General features: G+C 40.5%; 1 protein-coding gene across 1 annotated transcript in view; it reads right to left on the reverse strand.

Moving 5' to 3' along the window:
- Positions 1 to 19762, reverse strand: part of DCC (DCC netrin 1 receptor) — a 774287-nt gene that overhangs the window by 387304 nt on the left and 367221 nt on the right. Inside the window, exon 8 of the mRNA XM_032654035.1 lies at positions 6756 to 6912. Within this exon, the coding sequence (XP_032509926.1) occupies positions 6756 to 6912 (157 nt within the window). The remainder of the gene's footprint in view (positions 1 to 6755; positions 6913 to 19762) is intronic.

The following is a 19762-nucleotide window of genomic DNA, read 5'->3' on the forward strand; positions in this document are numbered from 1 at the left end:
TTCGACTTCCTTTTTACTTTGGAAAATTTTAAGCAATACAAAATTAGACAGAATGATAGGATGAACCACTTAATTCCCATCACTCAGCTTGAATAAATCACAAAAGCCAGTCTTTTAGTATCATTTTGTAGCAAATATCAGGTATCCTATTGTATCAAGGATTCAGGAGATATTTTGACAGTACTGCCAAGATCTGATGGTGGATTTGATATAGAGTGTGAGAAAAAAAGAGGACCTAACAATGACTCCAAGGACTTTGGCCTGAGTAATGAGAAATATGCAGATTCCACTGAGATGCAGGAACCTCTGGAATGATAAAGTTTTGGAAAGGGTTTGAGGCTGAAGGAAAATGGGTATTTAGTTTTGTTTTTAAGTTTTAGATGCTCATGATAAGTCAAAGTTGAGAAACCAAGCAGGAATTTGGATATATGATTCAGAATTGCAGGTAAAACGTCAGGGCCAGATATACAAATCTGGAAGACATCAACATAGTGACAGAATATAAAGTCACAAACTGGATGAAGCAAGATTTCCAAAGCCTGAGTCCTAGGGCAATTCAGTACAGGTCAGGGAGATTAGGAGTAAAAGAGCCTAAAAATGAGTGGCCAGAGGGACAGGAATAGAACCAGGAGAATGTATGTAATAGAATCCAAGGGAAGAGTATGTTTCATGAAAGGGAAAATGATCAAATGTGACAAAATTTGCTAACTATCCAAGTAATGAGAGGACCAGGAATTGACTATTGGGTTTAGCAACATGGATGTCACGTGGTAAACCTCGATAAGAACAGTTTCAGTGAAATACTAGGGACAGAATCATAACTGGGATATGAGGTAAGGTATTGGAGTGAAGTTAGACAGCTCAAGGTATGTTGCTATAAAAGGGAATAGAATGAAGTGATAGGAAGAGAGAAATGGGATTGAGAGGGATGATTTGTTGAGATGGAAAATACAAATACATGTTTGTATGCTGATGGGCATGATACCCCGAGGTGGGAAATGTTGATGATGAGGAGAAACACTGGGCTGAAGCTTTGTTCTTTGGTTTTCAAGAAAGGATGGGAGGGCTTCCCTGGCGGCGCAGTGGTTGGGAGTCTGCCTGCTGATGCCGGGGACGCGGGTTCATGCCCTGGTCCGGGAAGATCCCACATGCCGCGGAGCGGCTGGGCCCGTGAGCCATGGCCGCTGAGCCTGCGCGTCCGGAGCCTGTGCTCTGCAACAGGAGAGGCCACAACAGTGAGAGGTCCGCGTACCGCAAAAAAAAAGGATGGGATCTAGTGCATAAGTGAATGTTTGGCCCTGTTAAGAGCATGGGCAGTTCTTTTACAGCACTTTGAGGAAAGACAGATTATATGCTTAAAGACCCACTTAGGTAAATCAGACATGGAAGCTGGTACAACTTTTATTGTGATTGCTACTATTTTCCAGGAGATTAGAAGCAAGGTCAATTAAGAGTGAGGGAAAGAGGGAAGGTGTTGGCGATTTGAGAAGAGAGGAAAAGGTAGGAAATATCATTAGGATCGTGTGTGAGAGAGGCTGACTGCTACGTGCGATGCAACCCCCAACACCATGAAGAGGCAACTTCAGATAAGTAGTTATGAATTTCAAGACTAGTCAGCAAAGCTACATATTTTCTTCCACGTATATTCAGCTACAAGAGTGCAAGAAAAGGTAGGTAGAAAATTACAGTTACTTGAGTTGATTTTGGCCAAGATGTTAATATTAAATGAGACAGTAACAAGCAAAACATTGCTGTATGTCAGTCTTTATAATAATTGGCCATTCGGTTTTAGCTGTTTAACAAATGAAGGAAAACATGAAGGATGAGGGACAATGGAAATGCCACAGAATCAATGAATTGTAGGTCCCCATGGAATCAGAGTCTTCAATGGAAGGTAGGAAAATGAGAGACTGAGATGAAAGTATGAGGTTTGAAATCGAGATCATGGAGAGGCTGCAGAGATTGGTGTTGACAAGGACCATGGTATGAGCACAGGAATAACTATCTAAGAGGGTATGGGGGAAGGATCCATGGGCTTGAAAGGTAAGGAAGATATCAATAGATGAGTAAAGGACAAAATGGTTTTATCAGCAGGAAACAGTGAGCAGCTTTGAAAATAAATGTTTCATATAAAAAAAATGGAAACCCATTGTTGTTAATTATTACTGTTACCACCATTACCTTTGGGCCTTATTTTCAGCCTCTCTTCCATACTGTCTTTGAACTCACACTATTCTGAGACCCTCTGCCTTTGTGCAGTGACTGCCTTGGATGCTTTACTTGAATTCTTTCAATTAGTTCTCACAGCAATTCCAACAGGTAGCATTCATCTTCCCTTTGTCCACCACAGCAGAGAGGTGTTCTTCCTGGTTTTTTCATAATTAAATACACAAAACTCACATGTCTGAAAAATAGTAGTACCGTTTCCAAACCCAGCCATTTGGACTTAAGTGGTATATACATATATATATATATTTTTTTCTTTTTTTCTTTTTTTTGGTAGGTGGGCCTCTCACTGTTGCGGCCTCTCCCATTGCGGAGCACAGGCTCCGGACGCGCAGGCTCAGCGGCCAAGGCTCACGGGCCCAGCAGCTCCGTGGCATGTGGGATCTTCCTGCACCGGGGCACGAACCCGTGTCCCCTGCATCTGCAGGCGGACTCCCAACCACCACGCCACCAGGGAAGCCCAAGTGGTATATTTTTAACCTTCATAGGTTATAGGAATCACACTCTACCTATATATAGATTGGAGATAGACTTCCACTCAAGGGAGTTTGGTAGTTATTGTGTGCATGTCTTCACATAGAAATTTTATCATATTTAAAGTTGAAACACTTTCACATTTTTAAGCAGTGAAGTCAGTGATCCAAACTGTATTTCAAAAGGATAGCTCGAGGAACTTCCCTGGTGGTCCAGCGGTAAAGAATCCACCTTCCAATGCAGGGGATGTGGGTTCAATCCCTGGTCAGGGAACTAGGATTCCACATGCTTCAGGGCAACTAAGCCCATGCACCACAACTACTCAGCTCACGTGCCTCAACTAGAGAGTCCGCGTGCTGCAACTAAGACCCGACGCAGACAAAACTAAAGTAAATAAATAAATAAATAATAAATTTTTTTTTAAAAAGGAGACTTTAAAAAAAAAAAAAAAAGATAGCTCGAGACAGTGAGGAGGATGGATCAGAGGGTGAGAAGCTATTGTCAGAGATCAGGTAAGTGATGGTGGAGATGACAGAATACAGGGGCCATGGCTTGAGCCGTGGCCGAGGTAGATCTGCCAGAACCTGATGACTAATGGCAGTGCTAACATTCAGGGAGGAATAAAATATGACCTGGGGTTTGCTGCTTGGTCAACAGGATGGAAGGTACTAACATAAACCAAGAAATGTAAAGAAAAAGATATTTAAGGAGGAGACAGTGAGTATGGTTTCGGGCAGGGTGAATTTAAGGTGCCTCCAGGAAATCCACGTGGATACATGAAGACAAGGGGGTAAGAATCCTTAGCTGTATTCACAGCTGCACGCAAAGAACTTACGAGACTTCTCATAAGGACACAGAGTTAAACAGTGGTAGAGATTCCACTAAAACAAATGCCTGCTCCCTCAGGTAATGAATGATCTTAGGGAACATATGTACATTTCTTTCCTTTCATTTTAAAGTCAGGTCAAATTGTAAAAGAAAATAGAAACTTAAAGATATACTTTGCTGCTGTGAACTGGAAAGAAAAGCAGTTTGAGACGCAGCATGAGAGAAGCTGCAGTGTGCCATCCGATCATCCCACTGCAGCGTTTTGAGCTAAATACCACTCCAGCCAGCCCAGACTGTACTGCGCCTTTCAAATCCTGAAGGGTTCCACCAGGTCATTACGGGCTTAAAGCACTCACAGGTTTGAGAGACTAGAAGCCTCACACTTGAATCCTGGCTCTGCCCCCCTCCCCGTCCCCATTGTTCTCAATAGGCACTGGAAGGCTTGTGACAGCCATCACATCTAGTCTCTTCTTCTCCAGAAGAACGAATAGTGATAGTCAGGATCAGTGTGAGCTCAGCCTTGTCAACAACTAGGTCCCACCAGATTCGTCCTCTCTCTGTGTCTCTCTCTCTCCTTCACTCTCTCCCTTTCTTTCTCCTTCTCCCTCTCTACTTCCCCCATGCCACCATTATCACCCCCACCAAATATTCCATATATGGAGATGCATAAAACAGGTCATATTTCTTTTGGCTGGAAAACTTTACAGAAAATGAATGCTGTCCTCATTCAAGAATGAAAGAAGGGGACTTTCCTGGTGGCACAGTGGTTAAGAATCTGCTTGCCAATGCAAGAGACACGGGTTCAAGCCCTGGTCTGGGAAGGTCCCACATGCTGTGGAGCAGCTAAGCCCGTGCGCCACAACTACTGAACCTGTGCTCTAGAGCCTGTGAGCCATATCTACTGAGCCCGACTGCTGCAACTACCGAAGCCCGCACACCTAGAGCCCATGCTCCACAGCAAGAGAAGCCACTGCAATGAGAACCCTGCGCACAGCAACAAAGAGTAGCCCCTGCTCGCCGCAACTAGAGAAAGCCCACATGCAGCAACAAAGACCCAACACGGCCAAAAATAAATAATAAAATAAAATAAATAATATTAAAATAAAGAGAGGATGAAAGAAGAAGCTGCCACATCCCAGGAACCCCTGTGTACCACTGGATGTCCACTTTAGACTGGTTGTATATAAGAGGAGGTTTAAAATGGAAGAAAAGATGTGAAACTTGGAACTCAGCCAAGTCAACAGACAGCTATTTTGTAAAGATCCTAGTTCCCTATTATCAAAATCCTCATCTACTGAAGGACATAATGATGCATTCCCTCCCCGTGTGAGAGGCATAGGTAGGTCTGCTGAGTACATTTGAAAATAGGTGTTCTTCTCTACAGAATCTTGGGATTTAGCAATGTATTGTTTCTCTAAAGCAAATTCAGCTTTTACACGCTGATCTCCTTTATCACCTTTAATTGGCAATATAAAAAAACCCAAAAGTTGATGAGGAGAGAAACCTACAAAATGCTTAAAAAATAGAATGGAAAGGTCCATTAAGAAAGCTTCCTAGCTTTCTGATTCCTTCTAAGTGAGATGTTTACAGAATGGCTTTATGCTTTAATCTTACCAATCACATGGGCATTTGATAAATATTACAAAATTCCATTTCAAGCTGTATGGCAAACTAGATAGTATGTGAAAAAACCTTCTGTTACAGCACACCTAAAATGCTGACAAAATTATTCAAAATCTCTTTTATTAAAAAAAAATTATCCAGGAATTTGCTGGCAGCAAAGTAAGAGAATTATCATAGTGGGAAAGCTGACTTGCAGGGCCGGTGTTTAACTGAGAGTATTTGCCTTTCAAGAGAAGTCTGGAGCTAGCAGCTTTAGAAACTAACAGGAGAAGAGAACAAGAAACAAATCTGCAGGTGAAGTTGGGTACAAGGTCTGACTGGAGAACCTCGCATACAGCCAGGATCCTGAAAGACCAAACTTCAGTGGATGAACTAGAAGGTGAAATCAGCCTCATGAGAGAATCGGTGAATACATGCCAGTCTCAGTCTTAGTTCAGTTGGAACAACAAAAACGTCTCTAAAAATTGCTTACCACAAGTCTGCATTTATTAAGATGATATGTTAAAAATGGCAGAAAAACAAATGTTATCACACAATGGATTTTCTGATAACTAATAAAATATCAGTATGAGACCTGTATGGACCAAATATACCGTAGTGAAAATTTGGTTTAATGTGATCTCATTTTGGTAAAGCAAATCCTCCCTGAGAATGTACTTTAAACCTTGGCCTCAAAAATTCCCTCAGATAAATTTCTAAGGACTAGATTTAACAATCAAGAATCACTCACACATGGGAAGAAGTAATCCCCCATGACGAAGAGTCAGCAGAAAGACTGCAGATATGACAGTGATCAAATAGAGAATATAAAATAATTGTAATATATTTAATTAAATGGGGTGTCATACAGTTTATTCTTATAGATTGGAACTAACCAATATCTATCACAGACTTACAAATCAAACTTCAAAGCCTTAAAACTGTGAAACATCTTAAAGAAAAACTGATGAGAAAAAACCCCAAAAAACAAAAAAACAACAGTAGATTGTAATCTTGAAACGAGACGCATACAGCTCACTTTTACCTAGACAATAATGATATTAAGAACTTTTAGCAAATACTAGATACCCTTAAATGAACTTTGGAAATGTAACCTAATTTAATCCTAACAAAAACCTTCAAGGTAAGCACTATTATTTCCTCTTTATTAAAGAGTGAAGTAAGGTTTAGAGAAGTTATGTCATTTTCTTGAGATCACATGATGTCAGTGACAGAGCTGAGATTGCACCCTGCCACACTGGTTCTCCCACACTTGGTTCTATCAATACACAGCCCAATTCTGTTCTCTGCTTACCACTTTGAAACTCAAGGAAATTTAAAAAAAAAACAAAAAACCCTGATATCATATATTTACATGCTTGTCTGTTTTTCAAGGAAGTTTTCTATAAATGGTTGAATTTGATTCTGTACACAATCCTGCCTTAAAAAAAAACCCACAAAGGCAACAGAGACATGTTATCTCCACTGAGTAATGAGTGAAGGGCACAGAGGAGAGATTTCCCACAGTCTCCAAAGTTCCTGCTCAAGACCTCCCGCTGCCACCACGCCACAGTCTACATTTAAAGACCTGGTGGATTAGGCTGAATTTCATTGGTAGTACCTACCTGTTGTCACCTTCTCTGGAGTAAAAAACCGTGAAGGTCTGAATGTTCCCTTTTGCTTCTGCGGGTGGGCGCCAGCTGAGACGGACAAACCGACTGGAAACCAGGACAGGGACCACGTCTCTGGGAGCAGAAGGGAGGATGCTGGAGCTCGGGATAGCTAAGGAGGAAGGAGAGGAGGCTGTCAGAGGTGTTGGGACATGGGTAAGAAATGCATAGGAAGGCAAAGAAGACCCGTTAGCAAACACAGAATGGTACCTTCCCATAGATTCTAAAGGAAGGAACAAAAGAGAAAGAAAAGAAACAGTAAGTGGAATCAAAGGTATTAGAGTGTATATGTTAATCCCAAACTCCTAATTTATCCCTCCTCCATGCCTACTATATATAAAATAGATAACCAACAAGGACCTACTGTATAGCATGGAGAACTATACTCAATATTTTGTAAATAACCTATATGAGAAAAGAATATGAAAAAGAATATATATATATATATGTATATATATATATATATATATATATATCTGAATCAGTTTGCTGTACACCTGAAACTAACACAACATTGTAAACCAACTATACTTCAATTAAAAAAAAAAATGGGGACTTCCCTGGTGGCGTAGTGGATAAGAATCTGCTTGTCAATGCAGGGGACACAGGTTTGATCCCTGGTCTGGGAAGATCGCGCATACCGCAGAGCAACCAAACCCGTGTGCCAAAACTACTGAGCCTGTGCTCTAGAGCCTGCGAGCCATAACTACTGAGCCCGCATGCTGCAACTACTGAAGCCCACGCACCTAGAGCCCATGGTCTGCAACAAGAGAAGCCACTGCATTGAGAAGCCCACGCACTGCAACAAAGAGTAGCCACTGCTCGTTGAAACTAGAGAAAGCCCACACACAGCAACAAAGACCCAACGCAGCCAAAAATAAATAAAACTAAATCTTTAAAATTAAAAAAAAGATGTATTCGAATTTCTTGGGGTTTATAAAAGGTTGGCAAATTAATAACATATGATTCTACTGCATATTTGTCCAGTTTCTATTACTAAAGGGATCCACGACAATAAGGAAAAATATTCTGTTAGGGCATGAAACAGGGAAACATAGACTTACAAGCTTTTTTTTTTGCTGCACCGAGCTCCTTGCGGGATCTTAGTTCCCCAACCAGGGATCAAACCCAGGCCCAAGTCATTGAAAGCGCCAAGTCCTAACCACTGGACCACCAGGGAATTCCCTACAAGTATTGATACATGCTTCAGGTAACCAACTAGTTATTACAAAACCTTACTCCACTCAGATGGAGCCCATTTACACTGTTTTAGATACAATTTGAAGGACCTTGTTTTTATATTTTCAAAGATCAGAGGAAATTACAAGTAGCAAATTAAATGTTGATGAGAGATAGAAAGTAGCAGCAGTTCTCATGGACTACGTGCTAGTAGAAGAAATGACAAAAAAATTCCACCAGACATCAAGATGTACCACTGAACCATGCTTGTTTAGTATCATCATATTTATAGGCAGATTTAATGATTGTTATGTATAGGGCTAATTGAATCATCCACAATGGGAAAACTGGTTTTCCAAACACCTGAGGCATTTATAATCTGTAACAGATGTTTGTAATAGATGTGTCTGTGCGCGTGTGTTTGTGAATTCATAATTTATATTTTCTGGATATCTCTATTTTCTTTTTTTTTTTGCGGTACACGGGCCTCTCACTGTTGTGGCCTCTCCCGTTGCGGAGCAAAGGCTCCAGATGCGCAGGCTCAGCAGCCATGGCTCACGGGCCCAGCCGCTCCACGGCATGTGGGATCTTCCCGGATCGGGGCACGAACCCGTGTCCCCTGCATCAGCAGGCGGACTCTCAACCACTGCGCCACCAGGGAAGCCCTCTATTTTATTCTTATTTGTTCAAGTTCCCAAGTCTAAAGAACATGTATTTCATTTTGATAGGTGATTCCTAGCCCCAAAGCAGAAGTACCCATGTGTCTACATTTAGTCTTCAAACTGGCTTTTGTGGGCCATTTTCTCTAGTTTCTTAGTGAAGTTCAGTCTTCAGTCTTGCATTTACTTTCTCCAGGGGCTGGCTGAGTGGGCATTCCTGCCGTAAACTAAACTCCTGTTAGCTGGAAAATCCATTTGGGGGGGGGGGGATACCACATTTCCCAATGGTTCCAGAAACTATCAGTTTACAATACATACCAGTTAGAACCAGAAACAGAGGTTCTCAAGAACTACAAAAAGCTTTCAAAGTTATTTCTGGCTCCATAGATTCTTACCCAACTTCTTTGTAGATACAATTTCCCTTCCTTTTTCTTTTTTAAAAAAAAAAAAATTTATTGGGGTATAGTTGATTTACAATGTTGTATTAATTCAGGTGTACAGTAAAGTGAATCAGTTATCCATGTACATACATCCACTCTTTATTAGATTCTTTTCCCATATAGGTCATTACAGAGTATTGCGTTGAGTTCCCTGTGCTATACAGTAGGTCCTCATTAGTTATCTATTTTATATATAGTAGTGTGTATATGTCAATCCCCAATCTTCCAGTTTATCCCTATTTTATATATAGTAGTGTGTATACATCAATCCCCAATCTTCCAGTTTATCCCTCCCCTTGCTTCCTTGATCAGCACAGTATTTGAAATAAAAGGAAGACTGATGGTAAGCTAGTCGATCTTTTATGGCAGGGTACTAAGCGGACCGGGAGAGACTGATGCCCGGATAGGGAGCATCTCTCTCAAAAATACAGGTGATATTAAGCCTCTTGACAAAAACCTTTGCTTCCACACACCGTGAACAGCTCAAACTAGCACAGTGAAGTGAATTTACCCTCTCCCTGCCCCCTCACTGACCCCCTCAGCCTGCTTCTCTTCCTGGGCTGCTTAACTCAGCTGTCTACACTTTCTTCTCAAATCTACAGCTTAGAACCCTGAAATGTATCCCCTATTTCCGACTCACCCTCACTCACATCTTTGAGGATTCCCCTTCCTGGACAATCTGCTACATCTACTCTCTCTTATCTCCACGTCCACACTCCTATCCGCGCTGTCGCTGTCAATCTCTCTCAACAGACTCACCACAACTGTCTTCCAGCTCCTCTGCTTTCCTTCCACTCACCTCCCTCAAATGTATTCTCTGTACAGCATCTAGAATCAACGTGTCAAAAGACACACCTGCTCATATCCCTCTACTATTTCTCCTCGGTGTCTGCTCTGTACCTCAGAGAAACTCCAAACTTCTCAATCTGCCTGTTGGCCTTGCTCCTGTTTACCATTTTTCTTGGTTTGGCTTCCCCCATCAAGAGGCCCTAAGAAGCGGATTTAAGGGCACATACTTTATTTGGAAGGTGATCACAGGAAAGACCAGTGGGGACTTGGGAAGAGAGACCGGCCAGGGAGCGAAGGCTAGAAAGAGTGAGTTATCCGACTGGTCGTCATTCAGGGTAACTGAAGGGCAACCTTACTGGAGACTCTGGGAGACAATGCAGCACAGGACTCTAGAGAAGTATGTCCCTGAGGGAAGCATGCTGGGGGATTTATCTACGCACTCTTCCTCCACCGTAGGCTGAGCATAATCCCAGGGACATAACCTTCCTGCACAATAGCCTCGTGTGTTCTGCTGCCAGAAGAGTAACAGCTTGGGCAGAGGCTTGCACGTGTCCATATCAGCTCTACTTATTCAGCACATATTCACAGTGCCGATCCTATGCCAGCCCTTCTTCCAGCGCAGAGGAGACGAGGCCATTGCTCTCATGGGACGCACACGATGTGCCCTGGCTTTTTGATGCTTACACTGAACACGCTCTCTCCAGGCTGAACCCCTGGCAGTTCCCCAGGGCCTTTGCACAGGCAGTTCCCACTCAAGCCCATCTCATTCACTTAAATCCTACTTTCCTTTTTAATTAGCTTAGATGCGTTTCCTCTGTAAAGACTGATTCAAAGTTTTTGTCAAATAGCTAACAGACATATGGTTAATACCTATAATAAAAAAGAATGTCTGAAAATCAATAAAATAATGAATAACTTTATTTAAAAATAGGGTTCAACCTGACAATAATAAAAGAAATGTACATTTAAACAAAATCTAAAAAAAAAAAATAATCTGTCAGAATAAACTATTTAAAAATCTGTCAGGGACTTTCCTGGTGGCACAGTGGTTGAGAATCCACCTGCCAGTGCAGGGGACACAGGTTCGAGCCCTGGTCTGGGAAGATGCCACATGCTGCGGAGCAACAAAGCCCGTGCGCCACAACTACTGAACGTGTGCTCTAGAGCCCGCGAGCCACAACTACTGAAGCCCGCACGCCTAGAGCTCGTGCTCCGCAACAAGAGAAGCTACCGCAATGAGAAGCCCGTGCACCGCAACGAAGAGTAGCCCCCGCTCACCACAATGAGAGAAAGCCCACGTGCAGCAACGAAGACCCAACACAGCCATAAATAAATAAATAAATTAATTAATTAATTAAAAAAAAAATCTGTCAGAGTAGCACAACTCTAAAGACATTGATATAAAACGTTGGCTAGGGTATAGCACCTTCATGTTATCAGCTAAAGTTTGTAAGAGTAGAATCTTTTTTAGAAGTCAATTTGGCAAAATACTTTAAAATCAAAAATATTCATACCATTTGACCAAACATTCTCAGGCCTGTAAATTTATCACTTCAAAAATAGCAAATACCCCCTTTATCAATGAATCCATGTTAAAATCACAGATAGCATGTTTCCTCAAAATGTAATACCTATACATCTCACCACTTTAAAGAAAATGGGATCCTTTCAATTTTTTTTTTTTTTAACAAAAGATTCTTTAAAAACAAAATGTGAACAATGATGGCTTGGAAAAATCTTTTGAGAATTTTCAAGAAGTTAGAAAGGTAAGTTTTCAAACAACAAGAAAGAAACTTTCAAATCCTCTTCTGCCAAGAGCACTCTGCTTATAGATGGCACCACATCAGAAATGAGTTGGTTTCTCCACCCATTCATGGGCTGCCAACAAGGAGCGTGATGGGGGTCCACACAGATACTTTTTGCTCCAGGCTTCCAAAGTGTCTTCTCACAGAGCTAGTCTAGACTCGATTTATCAGACAAAACTCAGGAGAGAATTAATCATGGACTCCTTACCTCAATTTCAACAGTCGTTATATAAAAAGGAAGGGACACATTTTTAACAAAGGAATGGCTTCTTACTTTATACAAGAGAATCATTTTGTTCTTACTAATCCTTCATGCTTTCTCTCAATGGTAACTTGTCATCACATAAGGTCTCAATAAAGAACCAATCAGGACTTCTTTTCTTTGCTCTTGGAGCCCTAATCTCCAGTCTGGCCCTAATCTCCCGGGCCCATTACTGTTGTCATGGTTACAGCTTCTTTACCTATTGTCATGGAGAAGAAGAGGAGAATTTGCCACAGTATAACATAGTTTTTTGGTTTTTCTTTTAAATATATTTTATCATAGCAACATCCGGAAAAGGAGGTGATTTCTTAAGAGAATGTAAAATCAAAGAATAGTTTTGAAACTCAAAACAAATAATAATAACATTTTTGTGATGTCACTGCAAAATCATTGATAACAATTACAGTATTGGGTTAAGTTTTCTGTAGAGCTACATTCCCTCTAGATACCAGAGACGCTTTCTTTCTGTTGGATTTTTAATATACAGTGTTTATGGACATTAATTTTTCTCTGAGCTTATTAACAATACCTGACCTCCAACCCCTGTGAGACATATGAAAGATGATAAGACATATTCATAAAAACACAAAAATATTTAATTTGTATTAAACATCATACAACCAACCCTGTTACTCCCCATGTCTATTTTTATTTTATAGAACTAAAATACTATAAATGTAGCCAGCAGTTCAGCCAGATGCTTTATTTATTCCATCTTTTTATTAGCTGGCAGATTTGATAAAAATAAAATATAAACAGAGAACATTAGTGAAATGATAGGATCATCTAACTGTGCTAAGGCCAAACACCTATGTCTTTTCCTTTTGGACTTTTTTCTTGTTGTTATTCCTTTGACACCAAACTCTAGCTTTTAATTGTCTAAATGGAGACGTAGATAACATTTAAACTGTAGCTTGGAGTTTTTAGAGTTCACAAAGTAATTTCACAAGCTTACTGAAAAAAGCTTGGCTGTATATGGTTGAAAATGACAAAGACTAACATTTTTTTCTAAAGTTCCACATTATTTTCAAAACTCAAAGAATCATGGCTTTTGAGCTAGTGTATTACGAATTTTAAAAAATCTAAGAAATGTGGACTAAAACACATAGTGATTTGAAACCATTTTTCAATTTTGGTTAGCATGAAATAGCAATGAATGAACTGTACAATATCTCATTAAACCTAAATATTTACATGAAATAACTTACTGGATTAGTATCTAAAAACAAGTAACCATTATTTATTGAATGTCTATAATCTCCTATGGTTATTCTTGAAGTGAAGAATTAATTATTTTTAAACCATGAATTTTTTCTTGGGAGAGCCAGGAACTAATTTGAAGACATAAGGTATATGCATGTAAGACAATTACAAAGTTTGAGACAGTCTCTTACTTACAAATGTGTTCCGTTCTAAGTGTTTTGGCAGAATGGTTGTTTAGAAATCAGAACACACTTTCTCACTAAACCATTTCTATTCTGTTCCCAGAAACCTATTTAATTCATCATTTTATAAACTATCCATAGTAAGAGTGCTATGGAGTTGGATCATACATGTATGAATTTTCTTTGGTAAATCAATGCATGTGACCAATAATTAATCCATTCAATATTCATGGATGGATGAGGACATGTAAGGCAAGGTGTGAAGGCCTGTTTTAATCCATTTCCCAATTCCAGGGAGGAAGGCCAGCTCGGGTATTCTCCCTGCCCCTGCTTCACCCTCAAGGACCTATCTCCTCCCACCTCCAACATGGCTCCTCCCATCCCAGTCTACTGTCTCTGTTGTCTTGGGCGGCGTTAAGCCTGATAAAGGATCAAGTTGAAGGTCTCTGGGGTTGAGAAGCTAGCCTTGAGGAGTTTCGCAAGGCTTCAGTTGCAGGCCTGGTTCCTCGCTACCTCTCAGCTCTCCAAGCTGAACTTGCTGGGTTCCATGAGAACCTCATGCTTTTACCTCTGCTACTTCCGTGTGCTGAACCTGAGCTGGATGGAATTCCTCCCTCCAACTGCTTTGCTGCTCTGACCTGGGCTTCTTGAGTTCAGCCTAGGAGTCACCTCACTGATGCCCATCCTGGCTTAGGTGCCTCTACTGAGCTTTCACACAAGAAGAATAAGCATCCCCTCAGGACACGTCCTACACTGCACTGTTGTGGTCTAGTCACTTTTTTGTATCCTATCCCAAAGAATATGCTTGGTAAGAGTAGGTACCAAGTCTAAACCGTTCACCACAGTTTAATCCCCAAATCTAGTGCACTGTATTTAGTCACATCCTAGGCATCCAATGCATTCTTGCAGTTGTTAGCTAAATGAGAGGCTTTGCAAACTTGTGAAATTATGATGTTTAGACTTTGATTAGAACATTTCATTTTGCCACCATGAAAAATGGGTATTTGAGATTAGGTACTGGAAGGGGACTGAGCTATCACTGCAAGCTGGTTATGCTAATCATTATTACTTGGCTAATAAATTACAAAGTGGAGTGAAAAACTGAACTCGGAGGGAGGTTTCCAGGGAATGTAGGCTAGTGGTAAGAATATTTCATTTTGGATCAAATAGGGGAAAATGTTTCCGAAATCCAACTATGTACCAAACAATGTAAAACATGCATTCATATAGGAATGTTTCTAAGAGCAATAACATTTTATTAAGGAACAGAAAAGAAGCCTGGAAAACTGCTTTGGCCTGACCTGTGCAGCCCTGACCTGGGGATCTGTTATAAGAAGTCTGATGTTTATCCCAGGACCACACATCAAAGAGAATTGCAAGGCTAAGGCAATGTGCTAAGAAAAATTACCTATGGCCACACAAAGAGATAAGAAGAAAAACAAATTCTGGAAACTATTATCATTTTAGCAGAGATAACTACATCTCTCAGAGTTTAAAGTCTTTTTGAAGGACAAAATGAGAAGAAAAAAATAATATCTGGAGAACTGGTCAACCATCACATGTGTGAATGAATGTGTTTACAATCTGTACATTGTATATATGTAAACGCATATGTTGTATGCTTTTAATGCTTTCTTTATTTTCACTTCATTTAGGGAAATACCTTTTAAAGAGTTTATCCAAAATGGAGCAAGAGTCACAAGCAGTTTGTGGAGGTGGTTAATCTATCAGTTATGTAAACAAATGGTTTTGACTAGAAAACTGCAATTAAAGAGACATGATGTTGGATCCCTGCTCTGACACTCTGTGACTTGAGAACTTATTTAGCTTCTTTGAAGATTATTTTCCATGTTTATTTTTTTGTTTTGTTTTGTTTTTTTTGCGGTACGCGGGTCTCTCACTGTTGTGGCCTCTCCCGTTGCGGAGCACAGGCTCCGGACGCGCAGGCTCAGCGGCCATGGCTCACGGGCCCAGCTGCTCCGCGGCATGTGGGATCCTCCCGGACCGGGGCACGAACCCGCGTACCCTGCATCGGCAGGCGGACTCTCAACCATTGTGCCACCAGGGAAGCCCTATTTTCCATGTTTAAAAACTGATCCAAAATCTTTAACATGCAGGGTTGAGCGATGACGAGAGATGGACTTTAAGGGCTGCTCACACTCCCTAGTGTATGATTGGTACTCAGTAAATGGTACTTTTTAATTTCTCTATCTTTATATCCAGGGAGCAAAAAGTCTGTTTGTGCTGGCCCCATGTCAAGTTGTCAGGCTGGAAATCTAGACACCCTACTGGAAAGGCTTTAAGAAGGATTTGGGCTCTGATAGGTCAAGTGAGTTGGGGATAACAGTGCTTCCTATATCCAAGGACAGGACTTGGTCCCCTCCATCTCTGTGCCTATTTCCCTTAACAGGTAGCAGAGAAAAATTCATCCTTTGTTTTCCCTTTTTATCATCGCACATGTCTCCTCCTGCAAGAGTTTACTTCATTTCAGGTCTTCTTTGCTTCTCTGTATTTTCTTACTAATCACTGTAGCCTTTCCATCTGTCACTATTCCAGGGCTTTACGAGGCCATCTTTAATCACTTCTCCCATCAATGTCTCTCCCTGGCATCTTTCACCAACTGCAGGAGAGCTACACTTCTACCCAATCCCCAGCTCCCTTTGCTTCCATCCTTTCCCTTGAGTTTACGTCACTGAATTCCTAGTCATCGTTTATCCCTTCTCCATGCCCAGCGACCCCAAAAGTGCCATTTCAATCATTCCCCTGTCACCAGAGCTTCCTCTAGGGATAAAGACTGACAAGTGACATCTCTCCTCCCATCTCATGTGCTTCTATGACCATTCACCCCAACCCAACCATGTGGTGCTTTGTCCTGACTGCCATGCAATCCCCTTCTCCAGCCACGGAGAACATCTAAAGAACACAAATCAGATACGTCTAAAGCTACAAATCAACAATGGCAGGCTTTAAGAAGCGGTGCTTTTCCATGCAATTTCCTTTGGTAATAAGACACTACCAATGTAAAATAGCTGACAGTCTGTGTTGTTAAGGAAAAAAAAGAATTGACTCAGTGCTAGAGCATTTTAATTTTTGTTGTCGTTGTTGTTAAGTAACTGAATTCTTCCAGTAAGAAATTCAAGAAAAAGTAGGTTGAAGATAATGCAGGTTACGTAAGAAGAACTAAAGGTTTAAGCTACTCTCTTTAGTAGCATAGGTACTTTTAACAACTGCTTTTACCGTTTCAGAATAACAAGTGACAAAAGGAAAAAAAACCCTCCAATTTGATGGTTCAATGTGTTCTACTAATGGCAAACTTCCAACTCAGTCCATGGGATTTAAAATTTATTTATTTTCTTTATTTATTTTTGGCTGCACTGGGTCTTTGTAGCTGCGCATGGGTTTTCTCTAGTTGCAGTGAGCAGGGGCTACTCTTCGTTGCGGTGCACGGGCTTCTCATTGTGGTGGCTTTTCATTGCGGAGCACAGGCTCTAGGTGCGCGGGCTTCAGTAGTTGTGGCGCGTGGGCTCAGTAGTTGTGGCTCTCAGGCTCTAGAGCACAGGCTCAGTAGTTGTGGCGCATGGGCTTAGTTGCTCTGTGGCATGTGGGATCTTCCCGGACCAGGGCTCCAACCCATGTCCCCTGCATTGGCAGGTGGATTCTTAACCACTGAGCCACCAGGGAAGACAACAGTCCATGGGATTTAATATAGCTTTCTAAATTATTTATTTAAGGGTACTGTGTAAGTATAGCCGTGGAAATGCTCATTGCCAGGATGGGCTGCTTTCAATGTTCTGAAGTGTCTTTGAGAGTCATAATTTCAGACTGACAGGTTCACCAAATGCCATGTCTCCTACGGACAGGATGAGAATGAGTGTGAGGAGACTGAAGGCTGGGGGCACAGGCAAGATGTGGAGGTTTATTGAGAATCAGCGTGCCGTACACTTGACTCTAACCCCTAACTATTCACCCTTAAGTTTTATAGCTACCAAAACAAATTAAAGGGAAATAAAAATAAAATGAATAAAGGAGGATATAAAGCAAAGATAAATTATTACTTATTTCGATTAAGTTTAAACAAGCAGAACATTGTATCACTGCTATAAAGCCACCACAAAACAACAGGGGGCAGAGAATGTGTATGAATGATGTTTCCTTAGATCCCTGTTTCTTTTTGAATGTGTCCTTCTAAGCCTATATACAGCTGAGAGAGACAGACAGACCAATTCTATTACAGTCCCCTCTCTGGGAAGTAAGATGGCGAGCATGGAGAAACTGCAACCACAGCTGAGTGCTTACTCATGTAAGCTCATCCTGTCTCTTTTTTAATATACTGCAGTGAGGGAAATGATAGTAAAACTGTAAACCATGAAAGGGGCTTATTGGCCTGAACCTAGCATTCATTCTTCAAATCGATTAAGTAGGCGAACAAAAGGAATAACTACCAGAGATGATTAAGTAATAAAAACACATTAGATAACCTTACACTGTGGATGTGCGTCAAGTGCCAGTATTCTCCTTGGTCACTCTAAATAGAACAATATTAATTCCTACAGAAAAGATGGATCTTTTAAAAAGTCTTGTTAGATTTTTTTTTAATCATTCAATATGTTGATTTGCCTAAAGACCCATATCAATTTGAATTATGGCAGGTAAAATTATCCAATAATTCAAAATATAACTAAAAGGCATGTGAAATTCTGAAATATAAGATACAGGTGTTCATCCACCATAACAGAGGTATCTATTTTAAGTTTGACTCCTGGTTGCTACTCTAGCGAAAGCAAAATATGTGCTTGGCCTGTGTTCACATGTTCATCAGCATCAAGTAAGAGGTATGATGGATGGCATTTTTTTTTCTGAAGTAAAGTACGAATCCTGGGATTGCAGTTAGGAGACAGCCTATATTCTCCATGAGTTAGTAGCTGGGCAATTAGTTTCTAGGGTGCAGATGGGTTAATCTTTAAGGTTGCTACTACTAAGGTTCTATCATGTTAGGAAGCAACAATAACTTCCATCTCTGTCTCTTTTTTCTGTTCTTTTTTCTATTTTTTTATTTCTCTCTTTTTTTCCCTTCTTTCTTTTGAAAGTGACTCATCCAAATCTGAGACAGAATTTGGAACCCAATGGCAGCCTAACTATCTAGTTCAGGGGTGAGAGCTGGGTTTAAAGAAAACATGATATGGAAAAAGGTTAGAATTAGAGTCACTATTGATTATGGGAGGTTCAAAACAGTGGAATTCTGTGCCAGGGTCACTACTGATTACATGACCTCATTATACTGCCTTCTGTCTCTGAATTTTTCCCAGTGTCAAAATGTTGCATGAACATCCCTCTTCTTCAATACGACCATGAAGACACAAAATATAGCAGATGATGCACATAAAGTACTTTGAGTTCAGTTAAAGACAGCCTAAAAATAAAGAGGAAAACAAATGGCACCAGCCCCTGCTGTGACTATTTACCACCTTAATAAACAGGAGCATTTTCTACATTAAGCTAAAACATAGACTGTTCTGCAGAGGAAGGCTCAATAATCTTAGGAATGAAATTTACAATAGAAAGATCTATAAATCTGTACCTCAAGAGGCAGATCTGAGAGTGAGAGTCTAAGGGCTTACTGGAGTCAAAAAGGGCACACTGACTTACTTTCTGTGTGATACTGGATGAGATGCTAAAAGTTTCTGTGCACTACTGCAAAGAGAGTCAGAAAGAAGAATAAGCCAGAATACCAGAATAGAGTGTCCAGAAATAAATGTAAAAAAAAAAAAAAAATCGGAAAGCTGCTCAAGAAAAAACAGAGGGGAATACATTCTGCTATTCAAGTGGGGAGGCAGTTCTCAGAATATGACAAAAATAGAACCCATGAAGAAAAATCTTGATAAATATGACTGTATTGAAACCAAAACTTTTGTATGGAAAAGCATAATAAATTACATTGAAATATGAATTTAGAAACTGGGACAATATTTTTAATAATATTGAAAAGGATTGACTTGCCTAATATGCAAACAGCTGTCACAAATCAATTGAACTAACCAAGAAGCCAATAAGTAAGAGAGTTAGAAAGATGGGGAAGTAGTATCAGTATATAACTTATATTTCAATATATTTTAAAATTCCAAGACCCCAAATAGCCAAAGCAATCTTGAGAAAGAAATATGGAGCTGGAGAAATCAGGCTCCCTGACTTCAGACTATACTAAAAAGCTACAGTAATCAAGACAGTATGGTACCGGCACAAAAACAGAAATATAGATCAAAGGAACAGGAAAGAAAGCCCAGAGACAACCCATGCACATATGGTCACCTTATCTTTGATAAAGGAGGTAAGACTATACAATGGAGAAAAGGCAGTCTCTTCAGGAAGCGGTGCTGGGAAAACTGGACAGCTACAAGTAAAAGAAGGAAATTTTTAGAACACTCCCTAATACCATACACAAAAAT

This window comes from Phocoena sinus, chromosome 14, assembly GCF_008692025.1.
Source record: "Phocoena sinus isolate mPhoSin1 chromosome 14, mPhoSin1.pri, whole genome shotgun sequence".
Classification (NCBI taxonomy): domain Eukaryota; kingdom Metazoa; phylum Chordata; class Mammalia; order Artiodactyla; family Phocoenidae; genus Phocoena; species Phocoena sinus.